General features: G+C 32.7%; 1 protein-coding gene across 11 annotated transcripts; it reads right to left on the bottom strand.

Annotated features, from left to right (window-relative positions):
• Positions 1 to 815: 815 nt before the first annotated feature.
• Positions 816 to 24,879, bottom strand: LOC149078904 (dyslexia-associated protein KIAA0319-like protein). 11 transcript variants are annotated; one of them, XM_089241090.1, is made up of 22 exons: positions 24,716 to 24,879; positions 21,156 to 21,277; positions 19,229 to 19,513; positions 18,574 to 18,631; positions 17,502 to 17,856; positions 15,174 to 15,345; positions 14,951 to 15,054; positions 14,361 to 14,448; positions 13,556 to 13,648; positions 13,290 to 13,422; positions 12,630 to 12,694; positions 11,695 to 11,855; positions 10,770 to 11,029; positions 9,540 to 9,688; positions 8,692 to 8,843; positions 7,409 to 7,618; positions 6,930 to 7,024; positions 6,549 to 6,694; positions 5,757 to 5,879; positions 4,785 to 4,875; positions 3,416 to 3,531; positions 816 to 1,578 (listed from the first exon to the last, which is right to left on the bottom strand). In XM_089241090.1, the coding sequence occupies exons 2-22, from the start codon at positions 21,256 to 21,258 to the stop codon at positions 1,430 to 1,432; spliced, it is 3,108 nt and encodes a 1,035-aa protein (XP_089097216.1). In that variant the 5' UTR covers positions 21,259 to 21,277; positions 24,716 to 24,879; the 3' UTR covers positions 816 to 1,429. The 11 variants fall into 11 exon arrangements, with proteins under 11 accessions (XP_089097216.1, XP_089097222.1, XP_089097225.1 ...); XM_089241096.1 differs by having other exon boundaries at positions 3,416 to 3,528; positions 15,174 to 15,327; positions 24,716 to 24,864; XM_089241099.1 differs by having other exon boundaries at positions 3,416 to 3,510; positions 15,174 to 15,327; positions 24,716 to 24,857.
• Positions 24,880 to 24,992: the final 113 nt, after the last annotated feature.

Genomic DNA, 24,992 nt, shown 5'->3' with positions numbered 1-24,992 from the left:
TAAGCAATGCAAAATTCAAGAGAAATTAAAAAATTCCATTTTATGTGAAAATTTATAATACAGTTGATGCTCGCACGCATTATAACGACCTCCACCATTTCATCTAAAACAAAAATATTGGGTGGTCATTATATCGAAGGTAAATGCATGATATTTTTCATGTGGAAAGCATTTGGGGCTTATACTACCAGTCGTTGTAAGGAATGGTCATAATAACGTGGGGTCATTATAACAAGTGTCGACTATATCCGTGTCCTACTTTATAATTGTTCAAATCAAGACAATCATTTTTTTTCAGTGCATGACTGTTCATCATTGAGATGCCAATAAAAATAAGATTTGTTTCGAGAAAAGGCATATCAAAATTTATATACAATTTTTCTTTTCGGTCCTAACCTGCTCATGTAATTTCACTAGACAAAAACAACCAAAAAAATTGTGTGCTGGATGTATATCTCTTCCACTAATATGATAAATTGATGATCAAAAGAACTGGATTAGATTCACAGGAAAAAAAATCAATACAGAGTTGCCACTTTGCAAAGAGCAACTCCCCAGCTCAGACAAAGAATCAACAATGCTGAGAATCAAAATTGAATAATCCTCAGAGAACATTATTCCGCAATAGTGTGTTCAAATGTTTTTCTGGCACACTGCTCTTTTCTAATTACCTCTTCCCTTACTCATGTCTTGGCAGAAAGCCAGCATTTATCAATCAGCAAATGATAGCTGCATTCAAATAAATTAGATCAGTTCTGCTGTTGAATAGAAAAACACCAACACAGGCTTCATGTTTTAACACAAAAGAAAAAAAATCGGTATTCCAAATAAATTTATTTACTTCAAAAAAATAACAGTAAAGCTTAATCAAGCATTCAAAAAACAAAATATACACTTTTTTCTTCAAACTTTAATCATACATCATAGCAACATGTAAAATAATAAATTCATTGAGATTCGAAGACAGAAACATGAAAGTATAACAAAAAGAGTATCTTCCGCAAATCAAAAATTCTATAAACAAAAATTACATGAAAATAATTACAAACAACTACACGCGAGTATAAAGTTCTTGATATATATATATATATAGCACCAAAATCATAATTTTAATTTTTTTTCATTGATTCTATAAACATTTATACATACATATATATATTTTAGATGTTCATTGCGAGTAAATGCTGCAGTAACAGACACAAAGTCATATAGCTAAATGATAGCCTGTGTATCAAAGAGATTTTAAAAAAGAAAACAAGAATCTCAAGGATGCAAATAAAAGAATTTATCACATAATCATAGAATAGTTTATCATCAAAATATCAAACCACTGGTGTCATTGTTCTATGGAAAGAAACTTTTTTTTTTGTATGCTATGCACAATTGTAAATACATATAAACATACAATATACACAAAAGTAACTGCAAACTAGGCTGTTACTTTGTTGAAGTCTCTGACTAGACCATTCGGAACACCGTTTGTTTTTGCAGTCAATGGTATCCTCTGTGATTCGAAAATTGCATCTGACTCGGATTCGGACATCATTAAACTACTCTGGCTGCTTTTCTGCAATTTACCTGAAAAAATTTGAATCATTTCGAAATTTTAGAGAATGATAAATTATATACAAAATATAATAAATTGAATATTAAACTGGAGCTGCATACAAAGAATCAATTTTTAATATGGTAATTTGGACAGATTCCTAGAGTGATTGCAGCATAGTGATTCTTCTGCTAATGAATTTTTGGAGACAAAAATCAAATTAAATTTTTAAAATAATGGAAGTATTCCAGGGCATTTCTGCAATGATTAAAAATATATATATATATAACACACAACAGACTTAACCTCTTACATGAGTCTTGGATTGTGTATCATAACCCTGAATCTAAGCAGAACAGATACACAGGGATTAACCCCGTCCAAAGAAATTTTGGGATTCTGGTTACTCAAAGAGGTTACTGTCAATATTGCTTTTTAATATCAATGGGAATAATACTGCAGCATTCGAAAGACTCCACCATGAAGCCAGGCTGGAGGAGATCTTAGTAATGGGATAATTCCAGCAACAGAAATCTGGCATTAACCCGTTTATCCTTGCACTTTGATGTGCTTTCAGTTCCATTTCGATATTGGGTTATTTTGTTAAAATTGCACCAATTAAGAATATTCCCAGAGATTTTTTAAATACATCAACATGAAGTATGACAATGGGCGACAAGTGCCCTCAATTTTGGACAGCAAAATATGATAACATTTAAAAAAAGACGTTGAAGTAAAACACGAAATTGAATTATGTTAGTTATTTCCATTAAACTATAATCTAAATAATCAATTGTAAAAGAATTACTTGCAGGAAAATAACAATATAATGTTGATAATGTAAGGTGGAAAATAAAAGTACCCATGTTATAATAAAATGCACCAACTTTAAAGAGTTAATTTCTAAACCAGAAAAATGGCTACTCGAGAATTTTTTCAATGCCAATCTTTGAGAATGGTTGCCTTCTAAAACAATGCCGTAACTAGGCTATGGCAACTGGGGCACTGCCCCAGGGCCTTGAGCCGAATGAGGGACTCAAAAATTGACAATTATTTTGCATAATAACTCTTTCAAGAAAGGCCCCCCACCAAGGAAAAGTCTGCCCGGGGCCCCGAAAAGTCACACTATGGCCGTGCTAAAATATGCAACATCTAGCTGCAAGGCTAAAATATTGTACAAAGCCAAATTCACTCTGTACTCAAATGAGTACAGTGGGTAGAAATGGGTTAATGCAGATTCAGGTTAATGCTGTAAAGTTAATTTTGAAAGCCATGAGAATATTACTGTTGCCAAACAAACGAATAATAAATTTGAATGCAACAATTTTGTAAGTTCATTTGAAGGAAGAAATTTGCAAAAAAAAAAAGTGCTGGACTTCTTCACAAAGAAAAATGTTCTCTTCAGAATGCTTGATCACATGTGGAATGATAGGCTGCGGCAGCTTTGGGGAGAGTCTGTGGATGGTCCTAAACTTTCCCCCCCCCCCATACACCATAGATAATGTACCTGATGATATATAAGATTTTCAAATACTTAAGAATACAAAGAAAATGGTTTTATCAGAAGGCAAAAGACATGTCCACTATGTTATAAGGAGTACTTCAGCACACATCAACTCCGGTCATATTGCTATTGGTAATTTCCAATGAGTGGAGTTGGGTGGGAAATGAAGGTGCCATCTATCAGTGGTCATCCCAGGCTCGGTAGGTAAAGAACTTGCTTTCGGTGTTCTGCCCCGGACTCAAACCCATGGACCTTCATGATAACTTTCAGGGTGGAAGACGAGCATCTTACCACTGCACCACTTGGGCACAACTGCTACAAGGACTATCAGAAAATGATCGGCAATGTGTTTGAAAAAAACTTACTTCTAGAAATGAATTTTTCTCTTTCTCTTTCTTTATCCCCAAAATCATCTAACAAAGTATATCGATGTCGTTTCTTTGGCTTGCGAAAGTGCATCCTGTAATTACATTTCATCCTGCTTGAAATAAAATTACAATGTGAATATAAATGGTTAAGAAAACAAACTTATACATGGGGAAAAAATTCTTGCGACTTCTTCATTGTGGAGGAGAAAACAAATTTGAGTGATATATGACTTGTCTCATATTACTGCATGTACTTGCATTATAGTGAAATATATTGAAAAGTATTTTTTGTGAGATATTGAAATCAATCTCTTCTAAAGGAATCATTTCCAGGTTTAGACACAAAGCAGTTTTAAAACCAATGGAATGTAATGCTGCCCATTTGGCTTTTCAGAGTTTGGGGAGAGGGGGGGCAATATCTCTATGCATTACTGACAGATGATAAAAAATTGAATGATTTAAAAAAGATTTGATAACCTAATATGAAATTTTTATATTTAGTACTCAAAAATTAAATATTGTCAATATGAATACTGCTGCAATGATCTTCATATTTTACAGCATAAAAAATCACAGGTGTACTTCACTTTACGCAATTAATTGGCTCCACAAAGTAACTGTGTCAGACAAAATCATATAAAGCAAATCAAATTCAACATAGGTAAGTAAGGGGATTTTCTTCAGAAGGATAAGAAAAACTCAACTTCCAGCAAACAAAATAGTTTTTTTTTTTTGAATGAATTCATTATTCAAACAAATAAATAAATCTTGTCCATTTAGGCAATATGAATAAATTCAATTTATATTTTCTGACTTCACTACTTCATATTGATTCTAGTGAGTGGAGATGTTTTTCTTTGCTTGAGATCCTGATATGATAGACTGATAACTCTTATAATGGAAGTGGTCTAGATTCAGATGACAAGCAGCATTCTTTGGCATTTTATGAAAATTTTAGAAGCACAGCTACAGAATTCTGAATATCCATTGCAAATATGACAATTCTAGATTCATTAGGATCACTTTCTTCGGTTAAAATTCTGATTGCATTGTCAATGTGTTGCTAAAGGATTCTCATTAGTGAGATCTGGTGATATGGACTTTAGCATCTCTCCATATTTGTCTCACCTGCATCAACAAATCAAACAGATTTTGTCATTTTAATTATGTCGTACTTCTAATTTACAAACCCATTTTCAGGATTAAAGTCAAACTACCGACCAAATTTTGTGGGCCAAAATTTGTGGAAATAACTTCAAAATTGTATTATAGTGAAATCCCAAAAAGCAAAACCATGTAAAAGAGAGAGAGCAGGTTCAAAAATGGAAAATTAAATTAGAATTTCACGAAGAAAACCAAAATTTACCTCATACAACATATGGCGATCCCCCACATAATTCCAGCAAACAAGACAACAAGAGTGAAGGAAATGATTATTACATAGAGAATGCTCCAGTCTGTAAAGAAATCAATGCTATTATTGAATCAAAAGGTTTCGAGTCCTTGTAATATTAAAAAAAAAAGAAACAAATGCTGAAATGGCCTCACCACTTTTGAAACGAAAGTTCTTAATTATTTGTGATAGGCCCTACACATGCATTTAACCCCCTCAGTCTATGCATCTCCTGTGGGAGACACTAAACAGCACTTCAAAGAAAAGTTAATCTAGCTGAAAGAATTGCTCACAGATACCTCAAAAGTAGTTCTAGATGTTGTAAACATTTGGTACTAACATATTCATAATCAAGATTCATTGGTTATTTGTGGAGATGAAGATTACAAGGAAGAAAATTCATTACTGCCCCAACGGGGACACGAACCCCGGTCTCTCGCTTGCCGGATGAGTGCTTTACCATCTAAGCTATGGAAGCAGATAGAATATTTCAACCTTGGAGCGTATATATATGTTGAAAGGCACCGTACATGGACGGCATCAACAATCAACTAACAGCTCGTGAATGACAAAGGCCAACCAGATGGCCATATGCATGGCCATCTGGTTTACTGCCCCCCACTCCCCGTGGGGGCAGTAATGAATTTTCTTCCTTGTAATCTTCATCTCCACAAATAACCAGTCTTTCGATGAATCTTGTATTGACAAGTGGAGAGGACGTTTCTACATGCATATTCATATTCATCTGTTAGCAGAAACCAATCTTAGGCAGTTTCACAATAAAAAGTAAATGCACAAAAACATGAATTTAAAATGACAATGTCCAGACTTAGAGGACTGAGGAGGATGAGCTAATTAAACTAAAAATGATTAAAGCTTCACTTTCCTGTACCATAAACAAAACATGAAAATTTTGAACTATATTTAATGAAATAAACAGCTTACCACAGTTGCTTTCTTTATCCCCCATGCATAATCTGAATACATTCTGCATCCAGAAAGCTTCGCAAATACACCGTTTTGTATACTGGTCACAAGTTCCATGTCCTGAACAAGTATTCTGACATACTAGACAAAAAAAACAAAGATAAATAAATAAGTATGCAGATGATTACATCATATGAATTATTGCTAACTACTACCACTATACATGCTTCTCGTAAGCAGTTCTTACGAGAAAGAAACTTCCATATAATGATCATTTGATCATTTTTGTCATACCACTGTGGTCATTTTCTACACACGAGGGCAAATTAGACCGGGACCTACAATTTATTGCAGATTACGAACGGCAGGCTTGTTTTTTATACCCGTCGAGGGGTTGATGTGCTACCCCTTGATGGGGGACTCCCTGCGGTCTTCTATATAATGAATTTGTGCATGCCGGAAAATGTTGTGTACATGTTTTATGCCTAATGTAAAGATGGCTGTTTTGGGGAATGTGTTATGTGCTTGAGAAGTCTTCAAAATTTTGAAGCAACAAATAGGTGGGTTTATGTGTGAATTTTAAATGTTGTTGGCCAGATTGCTTTTGATTGAGAGAGGCCGGTTTATTACAAAAAGAAAGAGCTTTCGATATTAAAAACATTGATAACTCCAAGATGAAAGAGGAGAGAAAAATGATTTCAAACTGAATTTAAATAATTTGATTGAATGTTTTCTGCATCAGATTAGGTAACATTTGAACAAAAAACCGATTACTCATGTTAATAGCAGGAAATTTTTTTATGAACTTACCTACGGTATCAATAGAGAGAATTTCTAAATCAAGAAGCGAGTTATCAGTGCGAAGCTTGCGTTTGAGTCGTGCCACAACCTCAGGGCCAGGAATGATTACATGCTTTTCAGCAAATACTTTCTCAGCAGTAGTAATCATGATAACTCTGTGAGAAACATGAAAATACACATAGGTCTTATGTAATGCAGCTGTTAACATGTGTTCAATTAATAAATTTGAAATTTGGCCATAATTACTCCAATGAAACACGATTGCTATTCACAGTATTACTTACTTATTGATCTATGATAAAAAAAGAATTATTGGAATTTAAATACATAGCTCAAGACATTAAAAGAAAAAAAAAACAATTAATCAAAAGAAAAACCAATTTCTTTTACCTTCTTGTATTTCGATCTGAAGACAACTTGATCAAATTCACAGTGACAGGATCACCAACACGAAGTAACATTTCTAGTTGTCTTAGAATACTTTCCTAAACGGAGCATAAACGAGTTGAAACACGAGCATTTTAATTGAAAAAAAATTGTGAAATTGGTTTAAATTGCATTTTTGCAATTTATTAAAATGTAATGCACAAGCAGAGACATATGCTCTGGGAAAAAATTACAGTAACTGTAACTTTTCTCCCACACTCGGTAAGATATATAGATTGATAGATTTAAAACTTTAAGAAACATGTGTCTGAAATCATCAGATGTCAAGTTTCAAAGGATTTATCAAGAGGGAAGGGCAGAGACAGAGTGCAAAAGTTAACCCTTAATAAAATTCACGAATTGTAGTGACCCACAGCGATGGAAAAAAAAAAACTAACAAGAGCTTTTTAATTCTATCAACTAATAAGATTATTTTTCTTTACTTCTTGTTCTTGGGTGAAGCTTTTGATGTCTGCATCAAGAATTATTTCCACTTGATCCATGAGACTCGCAGGAGGCTTCACAATCAGAGAAGCAGTGTCTGAAGAAGAAGCACCTTGCGCATCAAAAACAGTCAATCGGAACAAGTACCTGCCAGCTATCAACCCAGTGAGCTTAAGAACAGCAGACGCATCAGATTTTTCAAGTACCACCTGTAAATGCAGACATGAATATACTGCTTGGTGGCTATTGAAAAAAAAACTGAATAATAACAAAAGTTCTTTACAACAATGATATGATTGGGGAGTGGGGAAGTGCAGGATTATTGAGAAAAATTGAAGAAAAGAGACAGACTGTCTTATTTATATATTTTTTATATTTCCACCTATCTTTCACAAGATATTCTTTCTCTTATTAAAATCTAAATTTCCAAGCTAAGAAATGATGCTCTAGCAGAAATTTCATGGGTTTCAATGAACATCGAATTTCAAAAACATTTGAATTTCAAAATCAATGAACATCATTGGTAAAAACAAGACCTATAATTTATAATTCTTGATTTAATCAATTGTTGTGAGATACACAAGCATCTCCAATACATGATTTCTTTTCCTGCCTCTATGGAATAATAAAAGAAATAGCTGAGGTGTCTCAAGTACATGATCAGATAGAACAAACGGATAAATAGAAAGAAGGGAACACCTGATAATGAACTAATCCAACCAATGCTTCTATTATCACTTACAGTCTACCCGAATCATGTGTGTGCTAATGAAAACAGGATATCATTCCCATTAATTTAAGCAATTTTTACAATAAATAATTTGTTCCCTGTGAAAAGTTATATCATCAATGCAGAAAAGTTTTTATTTTTAATTTCCCAAAAATTAAGTTTTTAAATTTGTTCCTATCTTTGAACTGGATATTTAATCAATCTAAGTTCCACAGAAGTCTTGTTATGCAATTATAGTAAGCTGCCCTGCCCCTGGAGGCATACAGCATTTATGTGGTTCAAGTTGCGAGACTAATCCGTCCAAGAAGTCTTGATATGCCAAGGTCAGTGCACTACTGTAAATTTGGATTATCTGAAAACGATGGAAAATACATAAATGAATAAAAATAACTTCACTTTGGGAAAAAAGACCATATGATAAAAATCACTATCATAAATGGAAGTGATAGGCCATTTTCATGAAATTTGCAATAAGAAAAAAATTTATTCTCATTTGATAAATTATTTTTTTAAACTAACATTTCATGCAATATTCTAACTATGCGTACTCACCCCAGCAGCTAAAGATGTAGGATCTCTGGTCCATTTGTACTTGATAATACCAACGTCATCAGAAGATGAACTTCCATTCATTATGATAACATCACAGGGTAGGTATACCGTTTTATCCCCTCCAGCATAAGCATGAGGTGGCATGTTTTTAGCTGAAACAAGGAGTAATACAATATACACATAAGCTACTGTGCTTGTACAAATATAATTAGAACATGTGCAGAACTAAAATATGACAAAGTGCCAAAATAAATATATAAATAAAATAATAATAATAATAGATAAAAATAAAACTTGGATCATTTTGATGAAAATTTATATTCAGGTGAAAATCATATTTTATACAAAAAAACTGCAAAAAAAAAAAAAAAAAAAAAACATTTCTGAAGGACAGATTTTTTTCCGGTCTGAAATTTAATCCTGTATATTTCAATTCCTATCAAGAGGCCCTAGCTCTCCCTCTCTGGGTCAGTTTCCTGGAAAGGAAGGGTGTTCTGCTTAAAGAGAGAAATTTTACTAAGAGAGATTTTCTTCTTAAATGGTTATTCAAGTTTGAAATTTTCAACACACTTTCCATGTGTGTAGATTTCTAAAATAAATTTTTGATCAATTTGTCAGTAATAATTTTATTTTTCGGCATGGCCCAGGTCATCTTCCACCCACCTGCTGCTATATCTTTCTTGAGACAGAACAGTAGATCATTATCTGGTAAAAAAGGAGTAAAAATTTTAGATACTTTTGGCCGATATTTTTCTTTTGGGAAAAGAATAAGAATAGACTTTCAGTGATGAATTAATACACTGATGTATCAAAAAATATAAGTATTGTTTAAAACAATGAGCACTCACTTTGAATAACAGTAACATTGACAAATGCTGAAGAATTGCTGTCCTTGTCATCATATACAGTTAATTTGAACTGATAGATACCAGGAACCAGGCCAACAGCTTTTGTGATAGGAGTGCCAGGATCAGTTAAAGTAGCTTGAGATGGTCCACTGAAATTGAAAGGAAAAAGCAAATACAATAAAACCTCTCTTTTGAGGACACCAGCTTATTTTTTGAGGACAGAAAATTTTTTCCATGAAATAGGGGGTGACCACTAATCAGGGGTTTGAAATGTATTATTCTATTATACAAGGAGAAATTGTTATTTGGCCGTAAAAAAGGAGTGGCCACATCTGAGGGATGTCCATTAAGAGGGGTTTTACTGGATATATATATAAATAATAAAATACAGAGGTTACAATGTTTATGGTTGCTTAAAATCTCCAGCCAGTTCATCAGCCATTCTCAATTGCATGCCACCACTTTGAAAATATTTGGCACTAGTCTTAAATGTGTAAACTATTAAGCAACATCATACAAGTCAGAAACACATCCACCTATTGTACAAGAAACAATCTTGCTAATCAAATTTGTTTTACTTAGTTGATGCTGAATGGCCCTTTGGTTGTACATCGAGTGAATGTAGATGTCTACACCAAATGTATGATACTGAGTTGCTACCACTCATTCACTTTAATGGGGGAAGGGTTCATGAATAAAAGCACTTTTCTCTACAAAAAAAAATGTTAGTCCATGAAATAAAGTTGGGATCAGTGATCTTTCATGTTACATAAACACAGATTTTTTGGCATTCGTTTGTAGTTTATTCATTAATGCTTAATTAAATTGACAAATTAGGAGAAAAGATCAGTTAGGTGATATGAAAATATGCATTCTTAATGATTAACAAGATTTGTTTTAATTAATAAGCAGTCAGTTAATTTTAATCAAGAAAATCTGATTTAAATTTTAAAAAAATCATGATTTTTTCATACCTTGCTGATAACTAACTAATGATCACGAGACAAAATAACTAATTTTTAGAAATTAAAATCTCATGAAAAGTTTAAATTGCAGATCTGTTAAAAACAGCTAAAAAAAAAACAAGCATAAAAAAATGAAAGCACATTTTTTTAACATCTCCACTCATATTTATGCATTTTTAATAAATTTATTAAAATACCAATTATGAATAATCAATATCAATTATCAATTCCTGGCTTAACATGGTGATAATTAAATCATACATACTCCACTTGTTCCCATTCGTAACGGACAATCTTGTTGTCATCTTTACTTTTGCTTCCATCAAGAGTCACTGGATCTTTTAGCGGCAATGTCACTCGAATATCCGGTCCTGCTGCAGCAACCGGGGGATTGTTAGTTTGTGGCTTGACAAACAAGTGCACTTCGGTAGTGGACGTCTGGTCAGCAGTATCTGTTACTTTTAGTACAAATTTATAGACACCCACTTCCAGTTGAGACAGATGAAGATAAGGACTATTAGTTCCCTGTATGATAAAGAAAGTGAATATAAATTCTAAGAAAACCAAATAACTAAAAGACAATGTGAAATGTAAAGTAACATAATCAACTTTGATTAATTTTGAAACAATTTTTCAAATGACTTGATAATCAGATTAACACAAACAGAAAGTATATTATATATATTTAACTTTAAGGATCTTGAATTAGCAATGAGTAATTGATATGATGAGTAATGATATGATAATTATATTTCATGCCGTGCCATAGTCAATTTTAGGCATAAGAGAGGTGTTGATAGTGGGACCTTCAATTCATAGCAGATTCTGGACAGCTTTTCTTTCATGTCTCTGACACAGAGGTTGATGCTTTAATCCCTACTTACAAGGAATTTTTGTGATAGTCGTATGATTGTACAGTCATCTTGGTACCCCATCTCTCTTTCAAAAGCAAAAATAGTACTTGCATGTCAAAAAAGTTTCTGACAGGGACTGCACTGATTGCAAGTTCACAAAGCTTTGAAATGACTGTTAATATATTAGGTAAATTTTTTATCAACTTCGGCAACTGGACCCAGCAAAGAAAAAGAGCCTAACTAAAGCAGATACCATCTCAACTTAAATCATTCCTTCCCCCTAAGCCAAAAAATAATTTCTGGGCCTCTTTTTAAATCCATAAAAAGAACAATTACCTCCATATCAACAGCTTTGTCAGTGTCTGCACTCTTCTTCCATTCCCATGTCTTGATGCCATGATCATCTGTGCTAAGATTCCCATTAAGAGTGACTTCACTCTGAGGTAAATATATCACTACTTCTGATTTTGCATTAGCAGTGGGTGGATAGTCAGTTTCTGTTGAGAATAAAAGTAAAATGCATCATTCAATATCGCAGTGAAAAAGAAGCCAATGATGAGAGCAAATAAGCAAAGAAAATATATGTGTGTATCTAAAGTATCCTTAAGAATTTCGACACACTATGGTGTCATCTTCGTAGGAAAAAAAATTACCACTACCATGCTCACTAGGGGATCCCACAAAAAACAACTTTCAGCTGCGCAGCAGAAAAATAACATCCATACAAATTGGAAGTTGTGGTCATAACCACTAAGTTTAATTTGTGCTACCATCCAGGAAAAGAAATTTAATTTCTGTATACAATGTTGAGATAAAACAAAAATAGCTCATAATAGAGGAAAGTGAAATATTACAACTAATGTTTGTATTTTAGATGTCTATATATATATATAGCTTTTACTACACAAATTTTAGAAAATCATATTTTATATAACTTCAAAACAAAAAAAACCACCACAAACATATACAAGGATGAAAAGATAAAATGCAATTATACCATGACATGAATAAAGTATGTATTCTGTAAAATATTTTAAAATTGACCATGGCACATTTCAAAACCATACTGAATCAACAATAGTATCTGTTACAGTAATAATATATTAATAAGTTTTTTATTTGTAAATTTAAAATTACCCTCCATAAAAAAAATTGACATCTATCACTTTTTGAAGACTCCGGATTAAAAAATAATTAACTAAAATAATTGCACACATAAAAAAATTATGCAGAAAATTTACACATCCTTACATAAATTACATTTTACTAACCTTTCTGAACTGTTACATTGGCAAAAGTGAAGTTTGAGGCACCTTTTGAATCTGTCACTGTTAGCCTAAAACGCAAAGAAATAAAGAAAAATGGGTGAGTACCTTTGTTCAATTATTTAAAATTATTTTTGATTTTAAAACAAAACTAAAACTATTGAAGTAAAACAATCATTTACTTTAGTCAAATAAACTGAAAGATTATATATTTTTTTGAATAAGCACCATGATATAGGAAAAAAAATAATTAAAATTTATTTGTGAACTTAACATATGCACTGAATTGACACATCCACCTCACCTTCCAAGAAAAAAAAATTAACTTTAGCTTAACTTGAAGGGGCTCAGAATCAGATACAAAATTAAAACTAAAAAACCTTTAAATCATCATAAAAACTTGTTTTATAAATTAAGACAGCAGTCTTTATAATTTCAAGACTTTTAATGTTAATGCCTCATAGCTGCAAATTATATTGTTATTAACATGATGAAAGTCAAGATTTTTTGGTGAAAGTAAATATTTTCATTGATGATAAATAGTTTCTGCCCGTTACTGATATCATAACTGACATTTTTTGAAGAGTTAGATAAACAACTTTATCTAAAATTATTTTTTAAAATAAGTAAATATTTGAGTTGAAAATAATATTTACAAAAACATACTTGAAACGATAAAAGCCTGGCAGCAGATTTCTCAGTTGAAGAGTTGGTGTCTCATTCAGTTGAACAGAATATCCAATAGGAACTTGTAAAACCTCCCACTGGTACTTGACAATTTTATCATCATCAGTACTAACTGAAATTTAGAAACAAAACAGGTAAAATTAATGATGTAACGACAAAAACCATCATACAATCAAAATCAAAAAGATACCCAGAACAATCAAAATCAAAAAGATACCCAGAACAATCAATAAGTTGGCACTCACATGACGCATCTAAAACTGTCTCTTTGTTTGGCAGTTTTATAGTAACATTGGACGGCTGAATGATAGCAACAGGTCGCTTGTTTGGACGTTCCGCTAAATGAAGAAAAATGAAAATCAGATATAATACTAAATTTTACACCATAATATATTTTTATGCATATTTATAGGAGTTGTTAGGGAATTTAACAGCGTTCGGCATTAAAAAAAGATAAGTTTTTTTAAAGAATTTCTTTCTTTAAGAATGTTTTATCTTGAGTTCAAAAGTTAGAAGAAAAAAAATCATTCAAGGTAAAGGCAAATAAATGTTCATAGCACAACTAAAATAAATTGCAAAGGTTTTTAATGATAGCGGAGAGCGACATCATTCTCAGATAAAATAAATTATTTTAATTTTATATGGGAATTTATGTGGAGTATTTTAAATTTATGATGAAAGACGCCACTCTCCCTTGTTAATACGACAGATATGGAAAACTGGCTGAAGGAAAAGATATTGTTTCAGGAATGGAAAATTCATCTCTCTCCACATGGGGACTTGAACCCTGGTCTCTCGTTTGCTGGACGAATACTCTACCAACTAAGCTATGAAGACGGGGTTCGAGTCCCCGTGTAGGCAATTTATGTAAAAGAATTTTCCTTTCCTGAAACATTATTACCTCCTCTTCCAACCAGTTTTCTGTATCAGTCGTATTTTAATTTTCATAAAAAAAGAGGAAAAGTCTGATAAAAGGAAAAAAATTAATATTTTCTCTTTTGATATTTTTATATTTAGCAAATCAAAAAGAATAGCAGAAATATTACTCACGTGGCAAAACACTAACATTAACTGTAGCTTCCCCCACAGCATTCACTCCTGTCACTGAAACTTTGAAAGTATAGAGTCCAGCCCTGAGCTATAAAGAATACATTTAATGTCATTAAAAGACATATAATTTTTTAAGAATCAATATGCCAAGAAATGATTCAATACGTAAGGTCATCAGTTTTAATAGCAACAAGAGTGGTAAAAATGATAAACAATGCTTTTGATGTGGCAGGCACAAAGAAAACAAACTTGCATGCTTTTAAACCTAGCCACCTATAAAAAAGTATTTCTCCATAATAACTGTTGCATTGGGCTAGCAAAAATTTCTTTATAGATACATTTCCATTTTATCTTTGTTCCCTTCAATTTGTTTTCACATTTCAAAATATGCAGAGGAACTTAACAAACACCCATGGGACAGACCATTTTGCCTGCTAACAGGAAGTGTCTGTAAATAAGTAGTGAAATACATTGAAGTCCTATTCCACAGAATTCCAAAAAAATGCCTATTAATAGGAGGCATCATGTAATGGAGTGTGTCTGTTATGAACTTCTAGTTCATTAACTTATCAAATGCACATCTGACTTACTTTTGACAATTTCAAACTTTTAGTGTTTTGATCTTGCATAGTTCCTGTTTCATCACCTTCTGGGTGAGAAATCAATGTCCAATCATACTTATAGTCTTCATCTCCTTTAAGTAATTAAAAAAAATGAGTTATCTGCTATGACACATAAATTTGTGACACCAACATATTATTGTGGGTTTTATGAAATAAATTATAATTGGCAAAAATGACAATAGCCAATTACCTTTGGGACCTTTTGTATTCAGCGCATAAGCAGATAGTGTCACTTCATTTTCTGGCAGCTGTAAAGTCACATTATCACCTGCAGAAACTACAAGATGAACAGGAGCTGGTGCTGTTGTTGTAGATGATGAAGGTGCATTTTCCGTCAGATTGTCCTTCGAAGAATGCAACAACTATGATATGATATATAATATATTTGAAGTATAAAATTAAAATATGCAAGCAAAATCAATTTTGAAACACTTTCATGACAGAATTTTTTTTTTTAATATTTATTATTTTATTCAGCATGAAAATTCAAATATAATACGTTGTTAAAATATGAATCACGACTGAATAATAAAAAATTAACCGAAAAGACTATCAGTACAATAACCTTATGGTGGTCCCCCCGCCATTAATGTCTCAATGAAATCAATGCTGCATGAAAGAATATCACATTTAACATGTTTTTGATAACACAGTAGAACCTGTGTTAACTCAACACGCGCATAACTCAACCACATCAATAATTCAATATTTAATGTGGTTTTAATTGTGATCTTGTGGTTTGGTTCATAGCTATTTCCAAAGCAGAATTTGCAATGTATTGTATTGTTCTGCACTAACTGCATGTTAATGTAACATCTGGGGTCCCTCAGGGATCGATTCTTGGATCGTTATGTTTTTTAATTTTCATCAATGATCTTGCTGAAATCTTTGAAAAGTGTCTGATGTTTGCTGATGATTTAAAAATTGATAAATGTTTTGTAATCACTTATGTTTGCCAAGTTTCTCCTATAATTCATTCACACCATGTGTGTGTGTAAATAATATTCCTTTGTCAAGAACTGACTCGACGATTGATCTTGGTATCCTACATTCTTTGGATTTTACTTTCTCAAAACACATTAATGATATTGTGTTTGGATCTTACAAAAAACTGGGATACATTATGAGAATTACCAAAGATTTTGAAGATACTGAAGTTTTAACTGTTCTGTTTAACTATTTTATTCGATCTAAACTTGAATAAGCGTGCATTATTTGGAACCCAGTTCATGATTACCAAATAAAATTTCTCAAACATTTGTTTTCAAAAAATTTGGTGTTAAGCATGATATTCTTACTGGTACGTTTTTACGCTCGTTATTTCATGTTGTTGGTCTAAGTGATCGTAGAGATTTTTTATTTTGATATAATTTTTCCATAAGTTGTTCCATAAGATTGATTGTATGCAAATTTTACAGGAGGTTAATATTAATGTTCCAATGTATCGAACGAGATCTTATAATTTATTTGCAATTAAGAGCTACAGAACAAATTTACGTAATTTTGATCCTATTTATAGATTCAGCCAGCTATATAATTGTTGAACGATGAATCTAGATATTTTTGATTCCCCTTTAATGAATTTTAGAAATTACCTTTTTAAGACTATCAGGGCATAGACTCCTGTTTATTTTTATTCGTGTAATTCATGCATTTTTAAGCTTCGTTGTTACTATTTATTTTGTTTGTTGCAAATGTGTTCATTTTTTCTCCTCTCCAACTGTAACTGGATATTTCTGTTGTTGGAATGATGATAAATAAATAAATTTATTATTCCTGTGGTTAGTCAACGCTAAAGCCAATGAAGCAAAACCTCTACTCAAGACGGCTAAACCCCACTTTAATAAACTACAATTCAATTATATAACCTTCAAAACTACTACCACTAAAACACACATGCACCTTGTCCATATTCCTCTGTGGAATTTCTAACGAATTGGTACATGTTGGAATGTGGGTGTACGTGTAGTTAGGGTTACCAGATTTGCAAACTGAGAAAGGAGGATGACTGCATACGCACCTTTAGTGACGTCACTTATCCCAATTTTTCAAATAGATGACGGCACTATTCCAACCAATAAAAACGACAACGACAATAATTTTTCCCAACTCTATAAAACAGAACCATTAAGAAATGAAGGAACAGAAAAAATTCTGGGAATTTCGACGGCTATAGGTAAATGTGTGTGTGTGTGTGTGGGGGGGGGGGGGGGGAAACACAAAACACTCATATCAATGAAGAAATGTGTTTCAAAGTGGAGGGAAAAAGAATAATTATGGAAACCTGAAAAGGAGGATAAAAGGCAAATTTTCTGAAACGTAGGGGGGGCAGTTGGTAACCTTGAGTGTAGTGAACCTAACAATGAGTTTGTTTCTGTGTAAGAGTTGTTATGTGTAGTGCTGCCATCTTTCATCAATTTTTTTAACTATGGGTGAAATGTAATGGTTGAATAATTGTATTGCATTGAATAATTGGCCTTCAAGACCGCAACATTAAAGTTATTTTTAGATAACTTACTTCCGTAACTGAGATATCTGAAGATGCAACAAATGTAGGACTACTAGTAGTGATAACAGAAGTTGGTTCAAGTCTACAATCACCAGAGGATGCATCCCGTACATAGCCTTCATCACAGTGGCAAACACCAGAACGTGCCCTATTATTTTTGGTGACGCAATGCTCGTTTTGTGGGCAATCTATTTCGATTCCATAAACACAAATTTTCCTTTTAACCTTAGAAGAGCTGTAAATAGTACTCGATGACTTATCACTATCCTGAAGCAAAGGCGTTTCAAGCTCTTTATCATATACTCTGTCATTTTGAAATGGAGAAGTGCGTGGTAGATAATATTCTTCATCCGATAGTGACAATCTTTAGAAAAACAAAATTGATGACATTAATATTGGATAAAATTTCTATAAGAATTAAATAGTAAAAATATATAAAAAATAGACATCCATTATAAGACATAAGAATAGAAAGAATAGTATGTTAAATCAATTTTCTCAAAATAACAGTGGTTGAAACTTGAAAAAGTTTCCAAAGTAAAAAAAAAAGAACTTTTCTATCATAAAAATGCATTACAAGAATTTTTTTTTTTTTTGAGAAATTTGGGGAAAAAATATTTGTACTCATTTTCAGGGCGTGGGAATCAATTAAAATTTCCAGCTGGTTAATCAAATTGTTTTTAATCAACTCATCCCTATTTATTTCTCTTACCAGCTCTCCTCCAGTCTCATAGCTACTGGCTGCTCTATATATAGAGCATAACTACATCTCAAAACCTGCATACCGAGAAGCTCCTCAACCAAGTTTGCTGGTGATCTGACTTGGAGTTGGTCGGTGCAAATGGGTATATTTGGTGCTTTCTTCATCTCAATCTTTTTGCAAAGTGGTAGCTTTATTTAATTTAAACACAACACGGTGCATATTCACAAAATTTTAATACACTGCTTTTGCAGACATTTAGCCAGGTCAAAGCAACACATGTATTGTATTGTCCTGGGGTTCTAATGCATAAATACTATGTAAAAAACTTCATATAAATGTCAAATGTAAATAATGATACTATAAAGAGTAAAAGCTTACTTTTTAATTAGGTTATCAGTATTTTCGATTAGTCCATCTGGCCAAGTAAATCCAGTATCTAAAATAAATAGGATAATTTTTCTGAAAATGTTTATTAACAGAATTGAAAGACAATCTAAATGTTTTTCAAAACCTTGATAAGACAGACCCTTTCATCCAAAAGAAACTGCTCTATCTCATGGAAAAATGCCTTTTGGAGACACAGTATTATATAGTGTGCGTTCATGAAGGTAATTTAGTAAAACCTGACAGGACAAAAAAAATTGTTTGTTAAAGGGAAGTGACCACATCTGAGGGGGTTTTTATTTGAAAGTTTTGGAAAAAACTTAAGCATTTTTGGGCGTAACAGAAGAGTCACTGCATCTGAGAGGTGACTTTTCAAAATTATTTCCCTGTAATTACAAAAAAGAATATACACATACAGTAAAAATGAGATATAATAAGTAAGGATTAAATCTAGCTATTTCAAGTGATTTGCTAAGCAATGTCAACAAACTCTAATATTGACATCAACATACTTGCAGCTCTCATAATGAAGAGTCTGATGGCATTACATACAAGCCATCGTTATAAAACTTTTTTACAATATTTGTAAGTTCAACGCTTAAATTAAAAACAACAAAAAAATATATATTTCATAAAAGGAATAAGCTACCTGGAGCTCTTATAGTAACCATATATGATTTCTCAAATTTTTTCCCGCTCCTTTCAAGAGGTTCACATAGTTCTTTGTTATGGCACTGCAGTGAAAAGCAAGAAACGTTGAAGTAAAATGCAACATTGCAGGTTTCATCAGAGCAACAAGAAGTTACACAATCATACAGTGTTTTGGCATTGGATTTTTTCTGGTAATGACCAGCTGTTAAATTTCCATAGGGAGTTGAATGGCCGTTGACCTCAAATCTGTCATATGGCAAATTGGGACAAAAGAAGTGCATATCTGCAAAGAGAAAAAAAACCATACTTTAAATATCTAGTCTAAACTGAAATAACTGTAAACAAAAATGTTGCAGATAAAAATAAATACTTGAAAAATGAGATGATCTAGTATCAGAGATCTATAGGCACTATAATTTTTTTTTTTCCAGAAATTTCAGTGGCACCTTTGGATGCATCTGTTTCATAATCATTGTATCAATATTTAAAATAAGCAAGAATTTTGAGCATCATATTCTTTTTACTGTAAAAAAGTTAAACAAATATTCCCAATGCATAGCATCTAAAAAAAAATTGATGCAATAACATTATGACTGCAGTTGTCCTCAACGTTTCTGCCAAAATAGAAGAAAACCAATTATTTCCAGTAGTTAAAATCTCTTTCGAAGGGTGAATATGTAAAATTACTGTATTTTAACCTGCATAAGGATCGTCCTGATTTAAGCATGAATCAGAAATTTAATTCTTCCTGATTTATGCTAGAATCAAATTCTAGCACTATGCATAAGTCAATGACGTGAAATAAAAAATACATCAAATAAAAAATGAGAAATTAAAAATTAATTCTCAAGTGCAACAATTTGTCGAAAAAGTACTGGGTATAATATAAAAAAATGGACACATAACTAAATAATGCCAAATAAACTGCTAGCAAACTACATAATATCAAATTATCATAGGCGTAAACTTGTATCTGGTAAATGAGTCCAAGCCCATTCAATATTTGTCACCCCATCTCAATAATACCTATAGAAATATTGGATTCACATGCCACCCTCCCCCCAATATTTTCAATAACTTCGCTCTCTCTCCTTTAAATATTGCACTTAATTATTTCTAATTAGATAATGCACTAGTCAGATTAAAATCCAAGGTTGCTTTTATCTTAAACTGATGCACACACTTAGCAAGTGCAACAATGGTGCATGTTTTGTACTTCTTTCATAGAACTTTCAAAGTAATATTAAGTCAGAAACATTGAACAGATTAAGACAGTGAAAATAAATCTTTGTTTTTAAACATTTTTTTTGTCTCGGTTAAAAATAATAGCCTACCACTTACTATCACTTTCTGCTGATAATCAATTAATTATACATTTAGATACATGCAAATTATGGATTATTGCATATTATCTCCATCCCTTTTTTGAGAGGTTTGAATAAAAATAAATATTTTCGCAACTAATTTACAAAACATTTCCCTGAAGATAATTTCAATTGCATGGCATTTGTGAGAGGAGAGATTTTTTTTTCCTGAGCAAAACTGACCAACAACCTTTTCTGTTTCTTACCTTCTCATTAATGAAGTGAATCTCAGTGATGAAGATTGCGATCAGAAATTTACATCTGCAGATTAGATTATAGCTTGCAGTTTTTTCTCAAACCTAGAAAAAGCTGCATGTGCAGATAATATGCCACAGTGAAGTTATGATAAATAAATTTATACAGAGCGAAGTGCATTGCATCTGACTTGACAAGCATATTGTGGGCACTACATTGAAAAGCTCATTCACATGGTTGTGTTAATTGAAGGATTGCTTGGTAACTTAAACGCAATTTAAGTTGTGCATTCATGAATAAACTGCACTACAGATCCTACATTCAGATTTTAAAAAAAATAGACAATTATTCAAGACTTTTACTCACCACCAAAAGCATATTCAGATAATATGAGTATAAGTATTACATAAGGGATGCAAAGTAATGAAGTAAATCTCAACGGTGAGTGAAGCAGATGCAGTGTTCCCATTTTTTCACATGGCAATCACCTGAAATGCAAAGAAAAAATTTAAAAAATTCGTTGAAAGAAACAACTTGTATTAAGTGTGTGCCAGAAATCAATATAAAATCATCATAATATATAATATGCATCAATTTCAAGGTCCCAGTAACTTTTACACTATATTGAACATTATAAAAACATAAATATGGGAAAAATACCTAGAAACTTTAGCCATCCTTTACTTTGCAGTTTGATCATAGTTTTTCTGCTGTGATCATTGCTACGCATCACAATGTTTTTGTGACATAATTTAAAAACTGCATAAAGTGGTATTTCTCTAAGGTGCTCTATTTTCCTTGAGATAATTTATTTATTTACATCCACAAAAGACTGGTTGTACTTACTTACATTGCCAGGAAGTCATGATAAAAAATCAAAAGAAAAGAACCAAATAACGACATACTGTCCATACATGAGGGGGGCATATTAAATATTAAAGTGGACATCTGACTAAGAAACTTGAAATGTCAAAGCTTGATAGTAATTTGCAAAATAACGCATGTGTCGGTGTACAAACGAGATTGGATGGAAGTCTATTCCAAGCTCTGCCAGTCCAACATAAAAATGAGTACTGTAATTGGTTCCTTTTCGCAAATGGAATGCATATGCACAGCTGATGACTTCTGGTGTGAGAGTTCATGAACTTCATATTCGATGAAGGAGTCTATGCATAGGTTAGACCAGTGTTTCCCAAAGTGGGCAATATTGCCCCCTGGTGGGCGATGGAATCGTCCAAGGGGGCGATAGAAGCTACGGGTATAACATAGAATCCTATGGGTACGCTTGAGTTGGGGGGCGATGAGAACAAAAAAGTCTGAAAAAGGGGGTGATGAAACAAAAAGTTTGGAAAACTATGGGTTAGACCATAGAAAATTTTATACAACAGTCTCAAGTCATTGATCAGTCTTGCCATTCTAGTGCATTTTGATCCAAGAGTTGCAGTCGTTTAGGATATTAGAGGTCAAGGAGACTAGGTAGACACTTCGTGAAATGCTTTTGTGGGTTTTGTTTTTTAATTTGTTCAATATCACCAATCAAATAAGGGTTCCAGCTGACAATGCGTGCTTGAGAATTTGTCGAACTAAATTGTTGAAGGCACACATCAGAGTCACAATTAGAATAGCACCTTCTTATCATGTAAGCAAAAGAGTTGCTTTTACAAGATTTCTCGAAAGAAAATTCATCTCTGTCCTCGTGGGAAATACAGATGAATATTCTAATTTCCTCCCTTGATATCATCCCCAAAAATATATAACCAGTCTTTCGAGGAATCTTGTATTAACAAGTGGAGGACATTTCTACAGAGTTGCTTTTTCTCATGATTTTGCTTATATAAATGTAGCTCAAAAATAACCAGGAGTGCGATAAGATATTTTAAAGATAAAATTGGATTGATTGTTAGTAATAGGACTATGATTCAAAAAACCTGCATCTTATAAATTTTGAGTGACACCTAAAATAACCTGATATTACAGGGATGCCACAAGATGACTAAAATTCTTTAGGGCACCAGAAATGTTTAAAAATTTTTGAATCCTTGCTCAAAAGCATTTATATATATGCATGAAACTTTTAAGACATGACCATAGAGGAATCATTGAAGCTTCATATACAGTAGATCCCACTAACACCATTCCCACTTAGGCTTTCTCGTTTAGTAACCCTTATTTTCATGTTCCCAACTGTACTAATACTCATCCGGATTTCCTGTTAAAAACATTTTCCTGCTTGTGTTTTATTATGAAGGTTTTTTGAAAGAACATTTTAAGCGGCATCCACTGTATTACAGTCATCTGTTAAGTACCTATATGTGATTAGTGCTCAGTGAAACTTACATAATGATACTCAAAGGACCACATGAAGTACAAAGGCTACCTGGATGATAGAGTGGTATTGTTGCATAGGTATATATCGCTATAGAGGGTATCATTATATAAAATTCTCAGCTGCATTATCTAGATTGAAATAGAGTCAAATCCCATTTTAACAAATATCGTTATAGCAAAAATCTTGTTGTAACGAACACTTTTCTAATCTCCCAGATACGTTTACATAGGAATAATGCAAATACATGGGATTTCTTTATAACGAAATTTCATTATAACAAAATGATTTCTCTGGTCTCTCGGAGTTCGTTATAACAGGATTCAACTGTACAATATCTCAAAAAAAAATAATGCCCTGCAGACCAAGAAAAAAACATTGCTGTAGAGGGATATTATCATTACATTGAGTGGCGATAGTTTACATCAGAATATCGGCATTTCCAAACAAGAATTGAAAAACTATTATTGTGGAGGGATTTATTATTGCATCGTTGTACTGAGGTTTCACAGTAATTGGTTACAAACATTGTTTTAGCTCAGCAAGATATAATAACTTTGATAATTGGTCTAGATTTATTATGAAATACATGGGTTGATTTTGTAATAATGGTAACAGTGCATTAGCGATGCTGTGAAACGGAGCCAGGGCATATCGTTTATACTACAAGTAAGTTAAATGCCTTTCTCCTTCAGAGCAAATGAACTTGTTCTCCTCCAAGCAAGTGTGGACTTCACATTAATAGCAGGAACATTAGGATGAGCCAGTCGAAATGTCGTTGCAATGTTTTTGAAACCAAAGCAGAGGAACTAATTAAAACTTGAATGTGCTAGTGGCCACAATGAATGACAGTAGTCTTTGGCGACACTGTCATGCACTGCGACCTCTAGCAAGATCAATTTTTAAGCTCCCATGATCTCGCTACGAAAACATTACAACAGTATTCAGACCGGCTTATCCATAACCGCTCTGTTCCTGTTATCATTGTGCAGGGAGTGGCGAGTTCTTTTGCTCTGAGGGAGGGTAGGCATTCAACTTACCTGTGATATAAATAACATTGCCTTCATCCGTTTCACAGGGTTGCTACAGCACTCTTGTCACTATTAAAAAATTAACCTACGTATATTCAAAGTTATGATCTAAATAAATCTCTTATTTTTATAACTACAACTCGATATAAATAAAACTTTTCACATGTTCTTGACTGGTATTTACTTGAAGAGATAGCTCCATGGCATATCACCCATCTCAATGATGAAATAATTGATAAGAGATCACTGAACGCAACGCTATTTCACCGCCTTTACATCGATTGCATAAAAACAACCGCGCACATGTCTGCATGATCATATTGGTATGATACCAACATATGTTATTAGATGCATATTTTTAATCATGCATGACAAATTGCATGAGCTCCATAATAACAAAGCGCGCCAGCCGTGAGTGACCAATCACAGCTCATTTCTTATCTGCATATAGAAAAGTTTCGAATCATAACATCTTTCTTGATTCGTCCGATTTGAAAGGTGCGTCAGCGCACTCATGTCTTTCACGATTAATTGAGAAATTGCACAAGGATAATGAAGGCAAATCGTACCTGATCTCATACCATCTTTGAGATTAATATTAGGCGGATTACGAGCGGAGGATACGCTTCGGTTTCTCTCCGTTTTCGATTCGAAAATGCATGTTGATGTATGTTTGACAATTAATGGTTTTCGCTAATCTCATATGAGCACCGACGATAGTGATGATGATGACATTTATCGTGAGAGTAAACATTTTTTATTGTTAATTTTTTCCCGTGAAATAAGAAACAAAATTTTCAGTGAATAAATTCAAATTTATTTATCTTTCATTAATTTTTCAAAAAA

This window comes from Pholcus phalangioides, unplaced genomic scaffold, assembly GCF_987345545.1.
Source record: "Pholcus phalangioides strain wild (caught in Gottingen) unplaced genomic scaffold, Ppha-v1.0 ptg000013l_1, whole genome shotgun sequence".
Taxonomy (NCBI): domain Eukaryota; kingdom Metazoa; phylum Arthropoda; class Arachnida; order Araneae; family Pholcidae; genus Pholcus; species Pholcus phalangioides.
This window is presented reverse-complemented; position numbering and strand designations above follow the sequence as displayed.